Source organism: Schistocerca cancellata, chromosome 1 (assembly GCF_023864275.1).
Source record: "Schistocerca cancellata isolate TAMUIC-IGC-003103 chromosome 1, iqSchCanc2.1, whole genome shotgun sequence".
In the NCBI taxonomy this organism is placed as follows: Eukaryota; Metazoa; Arthropoda; class Insecta; order Orthoptera; family Acrididae; genus Schistocerca; species Schistocerca cancellata.
Genome location: NC_064626.1, coordinates 395,937,318 through 395,951,735, shown reverse-complemented (window position 1 = coordinate 395,951,735; position 14,418 = coordinate 395,937,318). Strand labels below are relative to the sequence as shown.

Sequence of the window (14,418 nt, the reverse complement as noted above, 5' to 3'; positions counted from 1 at the left end):
CAGGAGCCGACCCACGCTCCGCCTATCCAGGCGGGATACGAAAGGTACACTTTACTTCTTAGTAAGGATGATTAGAGCCAGAATGCCATTAACTTTAGAGATTTTGCTCTCCGCGGCGTGAATTTCGCAAGTAGTCGAAGGGATATTCAAAATGTTATCACAGTTACTATTCGTTTCGGTTTTAAAATATCTTACTCGTAGAGACGTTTCTGCAGGGAACCATTGATTCACATTTAGTGACCCAAAGCTTACGCCATTTCACCGTATGCATGTGTTTACGCGATACTAATGTACATTAATAATTGTGCACCAACAAATAAACAAGACTATTCTCGCACGTAATGTAGTCTGTGCCAAAGAAACGTATCAAGAATTAATACTAACTTGATATGCTATGCACCTGTCTGCCGATCATTATCTTTAACTCGACACTAAAATATATTCACCGTTACCGCGTTTTTAGTATTTTTAAATCTGAGGTAATTAGCTTGGGGATTAGTGTCTGGTTTCGTTGTCTTTCGTAGATTACACGCCAGAATATAAGATTCCAGAAACTAGCTTTTGGTCTTGGTAGCAGTCACTTTTCATACTTGCCCCTATTTTTTTCTTATTTCTAATTAATGTCTAAGGACTGTACGACATTGGTCTGAGTATGTCCAAGTAGCAAACGAAGAGATGTGGCCGACTCGAGATGTTTTCTCCGGTACCTAGACTACGCAGCGGCAGTCTGTGGTGCCCTTATAGTTAGACGCTAGGGCATCTGCATTCTTTAGACATCGCTGGCGTGTTTCTGCTCCTCTTTAACTTTAAACTGCAGTCATTTTCCACCTATTTCCATTAATTTAAATGCATTAAGTGGCTTTCATTCCAGCAGCCGCCCTCCCTACCTTGCCAAGTGTTCGGCTGGTGTATGCACCGAGAACACGCCCCGTCATTTATCCTATGCCTGCTGGCTGTGCGAACGCAGAGGTGCTCCACTGGGGGGCAGCGCTACCTACGATTTGTTTCACAACAAAAACAACTCCACCTGTCCAAACTGGCGTGACTTCAGATTAAAGCACCAACCAACCTGGAATAGCGCCAGTACCTTTTCTTATTTTTGTCATATCTCCACGGATAATTAATTTTATAGCTTTAACTTTTCTGAAATGCCGTCACACCGAATTTCACCTGGTGGCGCCGTAAAAGGGGACGCAAAAACATACCTTGTAATTTTTGTTTTTTTTCTGCTATGATATTCATAGTTGATGAGCAAAAGTTTAATAAATTCAGCGACTGAGCGCGCAGTTAATGTGCTCTGTTTGTGCGTCATCAAACGCATACCATCTCATTAAGCATCGTACTCTGAAATTACAAATAATTTAGTAATTTTTTGTGAACATATCTCGTGGAGAAAAGCGGTCTGGCAAAAAGTACTTTAAAAATTAGCACACACTGCAAAGAGCATTAATTTTTTGTAACCGATTTCGGCCAGTTTTTGACCATCTTCCGACTTCATACCATGATGGTAGGCGGCGGCTGTTACAGCTCCCCGAACGTCTGCTGCAGATGACTAAAGCCGGTTGCCACAAAATAAAAGTTTATTGCTGGCGACACTGTTTGTGCTCATTTTTAAATTACAAATTATTTAATTTTTTTGCTTCGATCTAAAACAATAATTTGCCACAATACTGAACTGGGGTTAGTTGGCTGACTCATCATCCTGTTTTCCATCATCAAGAACTGCTTTCTGCATACGTCCTTTCTATGCTTTATCGCCTTCGGGACAGATTATCTCTAACCGTTTTTTACCTGCAGCGCAACTGGTGGTATCATCAAGTGCTTAAAAGGTCGCTGCAGCTACCATAAGTCTTGAATCAGCAGGGAACTAACGTCCGTTATTCCGAACATTGCAATCTAATCATGAGAGTCCTGAAGTCTGAAAAGACAAATTAAAACTTCAAAGATATCACTATGGGGTGCTGTATCTTCTACAATTATCTCTTGTTCGCAAAACGGTCGCAGCATTAGTTCATTTCTGCAATTGACTTGAAAACAAACGAATGTTTTAATGAGGATGTTACTTGAAAGTCGTTATTTTCTTCCAATCTTTTACTTTATTATCTCTAGCTCTATACGGAACTTACTGCCTTTCGTTTCTGTGCTTAGACATGCGGCCCTATCAGCGCCAACTTTATTCTTGAGACCTACAGCTAATGTACTACTGTCGGTTCTTCTGAGAATGGTCCATATCTGTAATAGCTGACGACCGCGGTGCTATGACAATTAATTCGTTACAGCTGACACGCAATGGACAGTGATCTCGCTTCTGCTTTCGCTTTTGAACTGTTTTACGTTTGCCGGCCGCGGTGATCTCGCGGTTCTAGGCACGCAGTCCGGAATCGCGCGACTGCTACGGTCGCAGGTTCGAATCCCGCCTCGGGCATGGATGTGTGTGATGTCCTTAGGTTAGTTAGGTTTAAGTAGTTCTAAGTTCTAGGGGACTGATGACCACAGCTGTTAAGTCCCATAGTGCTCAGAGCCATTTGAACCATTTTTTGTTTTACGTTTGCCTTCCGTTTGATGGTGACCGGGCAGCATGCTGACCGGACAGCATTGCGACCTGCCCTCCTAAATGACGACGACCATTTGACAGTGGCATTAGATCAGAAATGGGCCAACAGTAGAAAATTAACAGTAACTGCAGTTGCCGGCAGAGATATTATCATTTCATAAATAACGCAGAAGATTTTGAAAATAACTGCGAATTGTCCTAAATTTGTAACGTTACGAATACGCTGCATGACCAGAGAAGTGAAGCACCAGGATAGGCAGTGAAAACGAAGTGAGACATCACCGGTTGGTGGGATACGTGATGTTATTTTACTGATTACGGAAGTCGAGTCAGCTTTACAAAGAATTTGGCAATATGATCTCTTTCTGCAGCAGGGTGCTGTAAACCCGCTCGCCTGCTGGATCCACTGATTCGGTTGGGAAGGGTGTCATGAAGCCGTTGTAACCATTCCTGAGGCAAGCACAACTGTTGTAACTGGTTCTTGATATAACTGGATATTGACAATGGGTCAGATGTTCTATCGGGGACAGATCTGCCGCTCTTGCTGTCCACGGCAGTATCTCAGTATCACGTAGTCAGTCGATAGAGACATTGCCGTATGTAGACGAGCGTTCTAATGTTGAAAGCAGGCACCACGATACGGTTTCATAAGAGAACGTGGCAACTCCGCGTCCATCACAATGATCACTCAACATCTGACGCTGTTCACTTCCCTTATACATTGAAGCGCCAAAGAAACAGGTACAGGTACTCGTATTCAAATACGAAGATATATAAACAGACAGAATACGACACTGCCGTCGCAACGCCCATATGTCTGGCGCACTTATTATGTCTGCTGCTACAATGGAAGGTTATCAAGATTTAAGTGAGTTCAAACGTGGTAGTCGGCGCACGAGATGCGGCCGGAAAAAGATCCTGCAAGAACGGGAGCAACAACGACGGAAGAGAATGATTCGACGTGGCAGAAGTACAACCCTTCCGCAAATTGCTGCAGATTTCAATGCTGGACCGTCAACAAGACTCAGAAGGCGAACGATTCAACGAAACATCATCGATCTGGGCTTTAGGGCCCGAAGGATCACTCTTGTACCCTTGATGACTGCACGACAGAAAGCTTTAAGAGTCGCCTGGGCCCGTCAACACCGTCATTGGACTGTTGATGACTGGAAACATACTGCCTGGTCGGACGAGTCTCGTTTCAAATTGTATCGCGCGGAAGGACGTATACTGGTATCGAGACAGCCTCATGAATCCGAGGAACCTGCATGTCAGCAGAAGACTGTTCAAGCTGCTGGATTCTTTGTAATGGTGTGAGGCGCGTGCAGTTGGAGTGATATGGGACCCCTGATGTGTCTAGATACTACTCTGGCAGGTGACACGTACGTAAGCATCCTGTATAATCATTTGCATGCATTTATGTCCATTGCGCAATCAGACGGACTTGGGCGATTCGAGCAGGACAATGTGACACCCCACACGCCCGGAATTGCTACAGAGTGGCTCCAGGAACACCCTTCTGAGTTTAAACACTTCCGCTGGCCACCAAACTCCCCAGACATGAACGTTATTGAGCATATCTGGGATGCCTTGCAACGTTGTGTTCAGAGGAGATCTCCAACCCCTCGTACTCCTACGGATCTGTGTACGGCTCTGCAGGATTCATAGCGTCAGTTGCCTCCAGCACTACTTCACACATTAGCCCAGTTCATGCCACGTCGTGTAGCGGCACTTTCGCCGGCTCGCGGGGGCCCTACACTATATTGCTCATGTGTACCAGTTTCTTTGGCTCTTCAGTGTATATTCTACCAGTCTTGGTAACAACACCAAACACAAACAACAGTAAACCACTCTTGTCGCCGTTCTTCCTGTCACAGACAATCGCTTCTCCCTTATTTACCCGCCGACGGTCTGTACGCGGACGAACTTACATTGTCACCCGACCAGGTCTCCTGGGTGCTTCACGCTCACGTTAGGCAGTGTAAAAAAAACTAGTAATTAAGTAATTCTATTATGATGAAGACTTACAAGTGCTTATCTGCAAGAATATTTTAAAAACAGGTTGCCAAAACATAAGTACTTGCTTCAAATGAGCACTTTTGTCGCGTTCCACAATAAGGACCCTTTCCTCTTTGAAGAAACATTACTTTTAAATATAATGACGTGAATACAGAATGCCCGCCCATGTTTGGGCTACATTTCTTTCAAGCAAAGGCGGATTTCATTCCCTACAATACATCAGGTGGTTATAATTAAAAGTGAAGCCTCTCATGCCGGCCGCGGTGGCCGTGCGGTTCTCGGCACTTCAGTCCGGAACTGAGTGACTGCTACGGTCGCAGGTTCGAATCCTGCCTCGGGTATGGATGTGTGTGATGTCCTTAGGTTAGTTAGGTTTCAGTAGTTCTAAGTTCTAGGGAACTGATGACCTCAGATGTTGAGTCCCATAGTGCTCAGAGCCATTTGAACCATTAGAAGCCTCTCATGCATGTTGAGTGTGAGCTCTAATTATCGTACAACAGCAAAACGTGGTAGATATGCTAAGACGTAAATGGGAAACTCATTTGTGGAAGAAAAAACATTAATTCCAATTTTGGACACCAGGCGCAAATCTGACGCTGCACAGCATCTCATCGACGTCTCTGGTGCAGTTAATAATGAAACCAACATTATGCCTTTCTCAACCGTCTGACCGTTTCTGTTTCTAATCCATTACACAACCAAACATTTCTGTTCGTCTTTCTTGCATTCAGAGCGCCAAATCTGCACTTGCTGGTAAAAATTGGAACTAACTTTTTCCTATTTTAAATTGGTTCCAAACTAACTCACTAGTTACGCTGTAATACGATAGTTAAATATCACACTGGACCTCTATGAGTAGCTGCACTTAAATTGGAACCACCCGATACATTGTTTACGGCAATACGCCTACTAGAGACCAAAAGCACGGAAGGGTGATCAAACGGAATGTGCATAATCTCTATAATAACGGCATACACTAAAGTCCTCTCTAATACTCTAATATCACGGTACTGCTACAAGAAAACGAAGTGCTTGGTTGCGAATCCCACATCTCTATGCTTGTTTCGTAGGTAATTGCCATGTTTGTAGAGCGGAAACGGCCGTGTCACAGTGGTCTGGTGTTGATGTTGTTGCTGCGGCAGATAGCGACCGGATTTAATTACGAGGTCCAATTAAAGTGCTCGGCGGGGACACCGTTAAGAAAAGTAAAACGACGCAGGACGCAAGGGAGCGCGGTCCCTGACGGGCTTCCCATCTGCGCAGTAGCACAGTTTGGAACAGAAGGGCGTCCTCGGGCTGTGTGTGCACGTCTCTGTCCTTTTCTCCGAAAAAGCGGGCATAGTTGCGAACAGTGAGCTCTTATCGCCGGCTCAAGGGACATCTCTTTCCCGTCTGAATGCGTCTTCTTGTTGCCGCGGCGCAGCGGTTTTCCGGCCAAGATCATTATCTACAACCACGGAAAGTACCGCGCTTCGTCTCAACTACCGTCGTCACATCTGCGCCACGTCCGCGAGCTATTCTGGCACGCAGACACTGTGGCGTTGGGGGGGGGGGGGGGTTGTGGAGAGGGGGAGAGTGGGGAAGAGGGGTGGCAGGGGGGGGGGGGGACACGTCACTTCCAAATGTCTGTAAACACAGCCTAATAATATTCGGCGACGTAAAGCTGGTAGCAGGCTAGAGAAACTAGGCGAAACTCCGTCCGTCACTTCAGCTGGTACTGTGAACGGCTGAAAGCAAGGGGAAACTACAGCCGTAATTTTTCCCGAGGACATGCAGCTCTACTGTATGATTAAATGATGATGGCGTCCTCTTGGGTAAAATATTCCGGAGGTAAAATAGTCCCCCATTCGGATCTCCGGGCGGGGACTACTCAGGAGGACGTCATTATCAGGAGAAAGAAAACTGGCGTTCTACGGATCGGAGCGTGGAATGTCAGATCCCTTAATCGGGCAGGTAGGTTAGAAAATTTAAAAAGGGAAATGGATAGGTTAAAGTTAGATATAGTGGGAATTAGTGAAGTTCTGTGGCAGGAGGAACAAGACTTTTGGTCAGGTGATTACAGGGTTATAAATACAAAATCAAATAGGGGTAATGCAGGAGTAGGTTTAATAATGAATAAAAAATAGGAGTGCGGGTTAGCTACTACAAACAGCATAGCGAACGCATTATTGTGGCCAAGATAGACACAAAGCCCATGCCTACTACAGTAGTACAAGTTTATATGCCAACTACCTCTGCAGATGACGAAGAAATAGATGAAATGTATGACGAGATAAAAGAAATTATTCAGGTAGTGAAGGGAGACGAAAATTTAACAGTCATGGGTGACTGGAATTCGTCAGTAGGAAAAGGGAGAGAAGGAAACATAGTAGGTGAATATGGATTGGGGGGAAGGAATGAAAGAGGAAGCCGCCTTGTAGAATTTTGCGCAGAGCATAACTTAATCATAGCCAACACTTGGTTCAAGAATCATAAAAGAAGGTTGTATACCTGGAAGAATCCTGGAGATACTAAAAGATATCAGATAGATTATATAATGGTAAGACAGAGATTTAGGAACCAGGTTTTAAATTGTAAGAGATTTCCTGGGGCAGATGTGGATTCTGACCACAATCTATTGGTTATGAACTGCAGATTGAAACTGAAGAAACTGCAAAAAGGTGGGAATTTAAGGAGATGGGACCTGGATAAACTGAAAGAACCAGAGGTTGTACAGAGTTTCAGGGAGAGCATAAGGGAACAATTGACAGGAATGGGGGAAAGAAATACAGTAGAAGAAGAATGGGTAGCTCTGAGGGATGAAGTAGTGAAGGCAGCAGAGGATCAAGTAGGTAAAAAGACGAGCGCTAATAGAAATCCTTGGGTAACAGAAGAAATATTGAATTTAATTGATGAAAGGAGAAAATATAAAAATGCAGTAAATGAAGCAGGCAAAAAGGAATACAAACGTCTCAAAAATGATATCGACAGGAAGTGCAAAATGGCTAAGCAGGGATGGCTAGAGGACAAATGTAAGGATGTAGAGGCTTGTCTCACTAGGGGTAAGATAGATACTGCCTACAGGAAAATTAAAGAGACCTTTGGAGAGAAGAGAACCACATGTATGAATATCAAGAGCTCAGATGGCAACCCAGTTATAAGCAAAGAAGGGAAGGCAGAAAGGTGGAAGGAGTATATAGAGGGTTTATACAAGGGCGATGTACTTGAGGACAATATTATGGAAATGGAAGAGGATGTAGATGAAGACGAAGTGGGAGATAAGATACTGCGTGAAGAGTTTGACAGAGCACTGAAAGACCTGAGTCGAAACAAGGCCCCGGGAGTAGACAACATTCCATTTGAACTACTGATGGCCTCGGGAGAGCCAGTCATGACAAAACTCTACCATCTGGTGAGCACGATGTATGAGACAGGCGAAATACCCTCAGACTTCAAGAAGAATATAATAATTCCAATCCCAAAGAAAGCAGGTGTTGACAGATGTGAAAATTACCGAACTATCAGTTTAATAAGTCACAGCTGCAAATTACTAACGCGAATTCTTTACAGACGAATGGAAAAACTGGTAGAAGCCGACCTCGGGGAAGGTCAGTTTGGATTCCGTAGAAATGTTGGAACACGTGAGGCAATACTGACCTTACGACTTATCTTAGAAGAAAGATTAAGAAAAGGCAAACCTACATTTCTAGCATTTGTAGACTTAGAGAAAGCTTTTGACAATGTTAACTGGAATACTCTCTTTCAAATTCTGAAGGTGGCAGGGGTAAAATACAGGGAGCGAAAGGCTATTTACAGTTTGTACAGAAACCAGATGGCAGTTATAAGAGTCGAGGGGCATGATAGGGAAGCAGTTGTTGGGAAAGGAGTAAGACAGGGTTGTAGCCTCTCCCCGATGTTATTCAATCTGTATATTGAGCAAGCAGTAAAGGAAACAAAAGAAAAATTCGGAATAGGTATTAAAATTCATGGAGAAGAAGTAAAAACTTTGAGGTTCGCCGATGACATTGTAATTCTGTCAGAGACAGCAAAGGATTTGGAAGAGCAGTTGAACGGAATGGACAGTGTCTTGAAAGGAGGATATAAGATGAACATCAACAAAAGCAAAACGAGGATAATGGAATGTAGTCAAATTAAGTCGGGTGATGCTGAGGGAATTAGATTAGGAAATGAGACACTTAAAGTAGAAAGGAGTTTTGCTGTTTAGGGAGTAAAATAACCGATGATGGTCGAAGTAGAGAGGATATAAAATGTAGACTGGCAATGGCAAGGAAAGCGTTTCTCAAGAAGAGGACTTTGTTAACATCGAGTATAGATTTAAGTGTCAGGAAGTCGTTTCTGAAAGTATTTGTATGGAGTGTAGCCATGTATGGAAGTGAAACATGGACGATAACTAGTTTGGACAAGAAGAGAATGGAAGCTTTCGAAATGTGGTGCTACAGAAGAATGCTGAAGATAAGGTGGGTAGATCACGTAACTAATGAGGAGGTATTGAATAGGATTGGGGAGAAGAGAAGTTTGTGGCACAACTTGACTAGAAGAAGGGATCGGTTGATAGGACATGTTTTGAGGCATCAAGGGATCACAAATTTAGCTTTGGAGGGCAGTGTGGAGGGTAAAAATCGTAGAGGGAGACCAAGAGATGAATACACTAAGCAGATTCAGAAGGATGTAGGTTGCAGTAGATACTGGGAGATGAAGAAGCTTGCACAGGATAGAGTAGCATGGAGAGCTGCATCAAACCAGTCTCAGGACTGAAGACCACAACAACAACAACAACATGGCTCACCATGACATTCTTTCCTCTGCCAACCTCTTAATCACCAGAGAATCAGTTGCACACTACGTCCTCAGTTATTTGGTGGATATATTCCACTCTCCGTCTTACCCTAGAAAGTTTATCCTCTACAGGTCCTTCTGATACCATGGACGTTATTCCCTGATATCTTACCACATGTCCTATAATCCTGTCCCCTACGGTTTTCAGCGTTTTTCCACATTCTAATTTTCTCGCCGATTCTGAAGAGATCACCCTCATTTCCTATCAGTCACCGTAATTTCTAATATCCTCCTACAACTCTAAATCTCAAACGCTTCGATTTTCTTCTTTTCCCGATTCCCCACAGCCCATGATTCAGGTTCAAACAATGCTGCGCTCCAAACGTACATACTCAGAAATTTATTCTTCAAGTTGAGGCTAATGTTTGATGCTACTAGCCTAGTTTTGGACAGGGATGCCCTCTTTACCTATGTTTGTCTACTTTTTCAGGCAACCTGTTTTTGACAACCTACGACTACAAACGTAGTGGTTTTGTATTTGGTACCAAAAAAAAATTCTGCTACGTCGGTATTTTTATGTATATGGTTATCCACATATGAGACGTTTACTCAAAAATACCAATTTGACAGTGTGTTTTTGTTACAAATGTGGTTTAAGAGGTCAAAGAGGGACTGAAAAACGGAAAATATTTCCCGGAAAGAGCCGTCACAGGTTGCATCACATTTGAAGTGATAAAAGTCGTGAGATCCCACATAATACCGTGTCCGACCTACTTTTGTCGGGCGCAGTGTAGCAGCTCGACATGGTATGAACAAGTTGTTGGAAATCCCTTGCAGAAATATTGAGTTACGCTGCCTCTACAGCCGTCCAAAATAGCGAAAGTTTTGCCCGTGCAGGATTTTGTGCCACTGACCTGTCGGTTATGTTTCATTATCGTTCGATGGGATTGAAGTCAAGCGATCTGCGTGAGCAAATCATTCGCTCGAATTCTTCAGGCTAATCGAGAACAATCCTGGCCTGGTGACGTAGTGCATTACCATACATAAATTTCATCGCTGTTTTGGAACATGATTTGGTTCGAATCCCACGAATCCATGGATCCAGGTTGTCGACAAGATACTGTGCAAGCTTGTGGTGGCTCCGCAATGGCGTGGGCTGTATTCACACGGAATGGACAGGGTCCTCCGGTCCAGCTGAAGCGATTATTGACTAGACATGAATAAGTCCGCCTACTTGGAGACCATTTGCAGCCATTCACGGACTTCGTTCCGAAACAGGGATGAAATTTATGTATGGTAACGCACTATGTCACCAGGCCAGGATTGTTCTCGATTAGCCTGAAGAATTCGAGCGAATGATTTGGTCACGCAGATCGCCTGACTTCAATCCCATCGAACGATAATGGAACATAACCGACAGGTCAGTGGCACAAAATCCTGGACGGGCAAAACTTTCGCTATTTTGGACGGCTGTAGAGGCAGCATAACTCAATATTTCTGCAAGGGATTTCCAACAACTTGTTCATACCATGTCGAGCTGCTACACTACGCCCGACAAAAGTAGGTCGGACACGGTATTATGTGGGATCTCACGACTTTTATCACTTCAAATGTGATGCAACCTGTGACGGCTCTTTCCGGGAAATATTTTCCGTTTTTCAGTCCCTCTTTGACCTCTTAAACCACATTTGTAACAACAACACACTGTCAAATTGGTATTTTTGAGTAAACGTCTCATATGTGGATAACCATATACATAAAAATACCGACACGTCTCGGTCACTTCTTGTTCGCATTGACGGCACTTTGAACAGTGGACGTTACATTTCAGATGTGTTACGACCCGTGGCTCTACCCTTCATTCGATCCCTGCGAAACCCTACAGTTCAGCAGGATAATGCACGACCGCATGTTGCAGGTCCTGTACGGGCCTTTCTGGATACAGAAAATGTTCGACTGCTGCCCTGGCCAGCACATTCTCCAGATCTCTCACCAATTGAAAACGCGTGGTCAATGGTGGCGGAGCAACTGGCTCGTCACAATACGCCAGTCACCACTCTTAATGAACTGTGGTATCGTGTTGAAGCTGCATGGGCAGCTGTACCTGTACACGCCATCCAAGTTCTGTTTGACTCAATGGCCAGGCGTATCAAGGCCGTTACTTGCGCCAGAGGTGGTTGTTCTGGGTACTGATTTCTCAGGATCTATGCACCCAAATTGCGTGAAAATGTAATCACATGTCAGTTCTAGCATAATATATTTGTGCAATGAATACCCGTTTATCATCTGCATATATTCCTGGTGTAGCAATTTTAATGGCCAGTAGTGTAGTTTGTGTACTACCGCCGTCTTATGTTTGCATATCACTATCCCATGTCTTTTGTCACCACAGTGTATAACTTAAATTCATTACGTTACTTCGATGCTTTAATCAGAACGTTCTTATTGTCATTCGGTGTGGGATGTATACGCTTCCAGGAGAACAGTCTTTTTTAACCTTGCTTTCACCATGTGATGACACAGATTTATCAAACTGTACGATTTCACTTACATCTGGCTACGGCATTGAGAATTTATTCTGTGTGCCTTTTTACTCGGCTCAGCAACAATGACGGACACTGTATCCCGGAGAGCCTAAAATTTCGAGCTCGCCGAGCCGTGCGTGGGCGGCAGGGCGCCGCGAGCCAAACCACGTCACGCCACGCGCAGGCGCTGGCAGTTCCGACGCGACTGTTGCCGGAGCCGAGACAATCTGGACATCCGTTCCGGACAGGCGGGCGCGTGGAGCGGCACTGGCGCGAATGGAGATAGCGAGGCTCTGGCAGGCACGGAGGCGGCATTGGTCACGGAGCAGGTGGGGGCGGGCGAGCCGCACCAAGCGAGCCGGCTGTGAACAGCGCTCCCGCCGCGCCGTGTGAAGAATGTAATTGCCGGCCCGCGCCCAGTCGCCACCGCGGCCGCTGCGGCGGCGCCGCTTCCTCGCGGCCCGAGCCGGCGGAAGCGACCGCCCTTACGCCGCGGCTGTGGCGCGCGCCAATTTGCAAGTGTAATTAACTCGTTCCTGCGCTTTCGTCGGGCGTCGCTTTCCAGAAAGAACGCGAGAATTTACGGCTGGGCCTCCTGCCTCCCCCCCCCCTTCCGCCACCCTTTCTCTATCTCTCTCTCTTTCTCTCTCTGCCGCATTACAGCTACAGTGAAGCATCAAAAGAGTGGAACACTTCCGAGCGACATCTGAAGAGTGGCTACAACAAAATGGACAGGAGGAGCGGGTTTTAAACAGCCAACTGGTCATCCAGATTCAGATTTCCCTCCGGATCTCTAACTCGCTCAAAGTAACTGTACTGATAATTCCTATAAAGATGACATTAGTGTTTGGCAGCTCCACCATTACCCAACCTACGTCTTCATCTACATACACACCATCCGTCCTAAGGGTTCCAAAAATGGTTCAAATGGCTCTGAGCACTATGGGACTTAACTTCTGAGGTCATCAGTCCCCTAGAACTTAGAACTACTTTACCTAACTAACCTAAGGACGTCACACACAAATCCATGCCCGAGGCAGGATTCGAACCTGCGACCGTAGCGCCTAGAACCCCTCGGCCATCGCGGCCGGCGTTCGTGGAAAGAAAGTTTGTGGGTATGCCTCTGTGTGGGCTCTAATCTTACTGATTTTATCCTCATGGTCTCTCCGCGAGATATACGTAGGAGGGAGCAATATACTGCTTGACTCCCCGGTGAAGGTATGTTCTCGAAACTTCAACAAAAGCCCGTACCGAGCTACTGAGCGTCTCTCCTGCAGAGTCTTCCACTGGAGTTTATCTATCATCTCCGTAACGCTTTCGCGATTACTAAACGATCCTGTAACGAAGCGCGCTGCTCTCCGTTGGATCTTCTCTATCTCTTCTATCAACCCCACTTGGTACGGATCCCACACTGGTGAGCAGTAATCAAGCAGTGGGCGAACAAGTGTACTGTAACCTACTTCCTTTATTTTCGGACTCCATTTCCTTAGGATTCTTCCAATGAATCTCAGTCTGGCATCTGCCTTACCGAACATTAATTTTATATGGTCATTCCATCTTAAATCACTCCTAATACCTACTCCCAGATAAATTATGGAATTAACTTCTTCCAGTTGCTGACCTGCCATATTGTAGCTAAATGATAAAGGATCTTTCTTTCTATGTATTCGCAGCACATTACACTTGTCTACACTGAGATTTAATTGCCATTCCCTGCACCATGCGTCAATTCTTTGCAGATACTCCTGCATTTCAGTACAATTTTCCATTGTTACAACCTCTCAATATACTACAGCATCATCCGCAAAAAGCCTCACTAAACTTCCGATGTTAACCACAAGGTCGTATATATATATATATATATATATATATATATATATATATATATATATATATATATTGTGAATAGCAACGGTCCTACCACACTCCCCTGCGGCACACCTGAAATCACTGTTACTTTGGAAGACTTCTCTCCATTGAGAATGTCATGCTGCGTTCTGCTATCTAGGAACTCTTCAATCCAATCACACAATTGGTCTGATAGATCATGTTCTTTAAACGAGTGTGGGGAACTGTATCAGACGCCTTGCGGAAGTCAAGAAAACCGGCATCTACCTGGGAACCCGCGTCTATGACCCTCTGAGTCTGGTGGACGAATAGCGCGAGCTGGGTTTCACACGACCGTCTTTTTCGAAACCCATGCTGATTCCTACAGAGTAGATTTCTAGTCTCCAGAAAAGTCATTATACTCGAACATAATACGTGTTCCAAAATTCTACAACTGATCGACGTTAGAGATATAGGTCTATAGTTCTGCACATCTGTTCAACGTCCCTTCTTGAAAACGAGGATGACCTGTGCCCTTTTCCAATCTTTTGTAACGCTACACTTTTCTAGAGACGTGGCGTAAGAGTGACGTGAGTGATGCAACTACGGTGTCAGATGGAACTAACTGCTGGAAACTAAGGGTGTGTTTTCGACCAGTCAGTTGTGAGCATGCAGTGTTAGGCCAGGCGCATATTGGGACGCAGGCGACGAAGCCAG

At 44.9% G+C, this 14,418-nt stretch overlaps 1 protein-coding gene across 1 annotated transcript in view; it reads left to right on the top strand.

Annotated features, from left to right (window-relative positions):
- LOC126178419 (translation initiation factor IF-2-like) overlaps positions 1–12,403 on the top strand; it is a 124,783-nt gene extending 112,380 nt beyond the window's left edge. Inside the window, exons 5-6 of the mRNA XM_049924534.1 lie at positions 11,953–12,122; positions 12,204–12,403. Coding sequence (XP_049780491.1) covers positions 11,953–12,122; positions 12,204–12,403 — 370 coding nt within the window. The remainder of the gene's footprint in view (positions 1–11,952; positions 12,123–12,203) is intronic.
- The last annotated feature ends 2,015 nt before the right edge of the window (positions 12,404–14,418 follow it).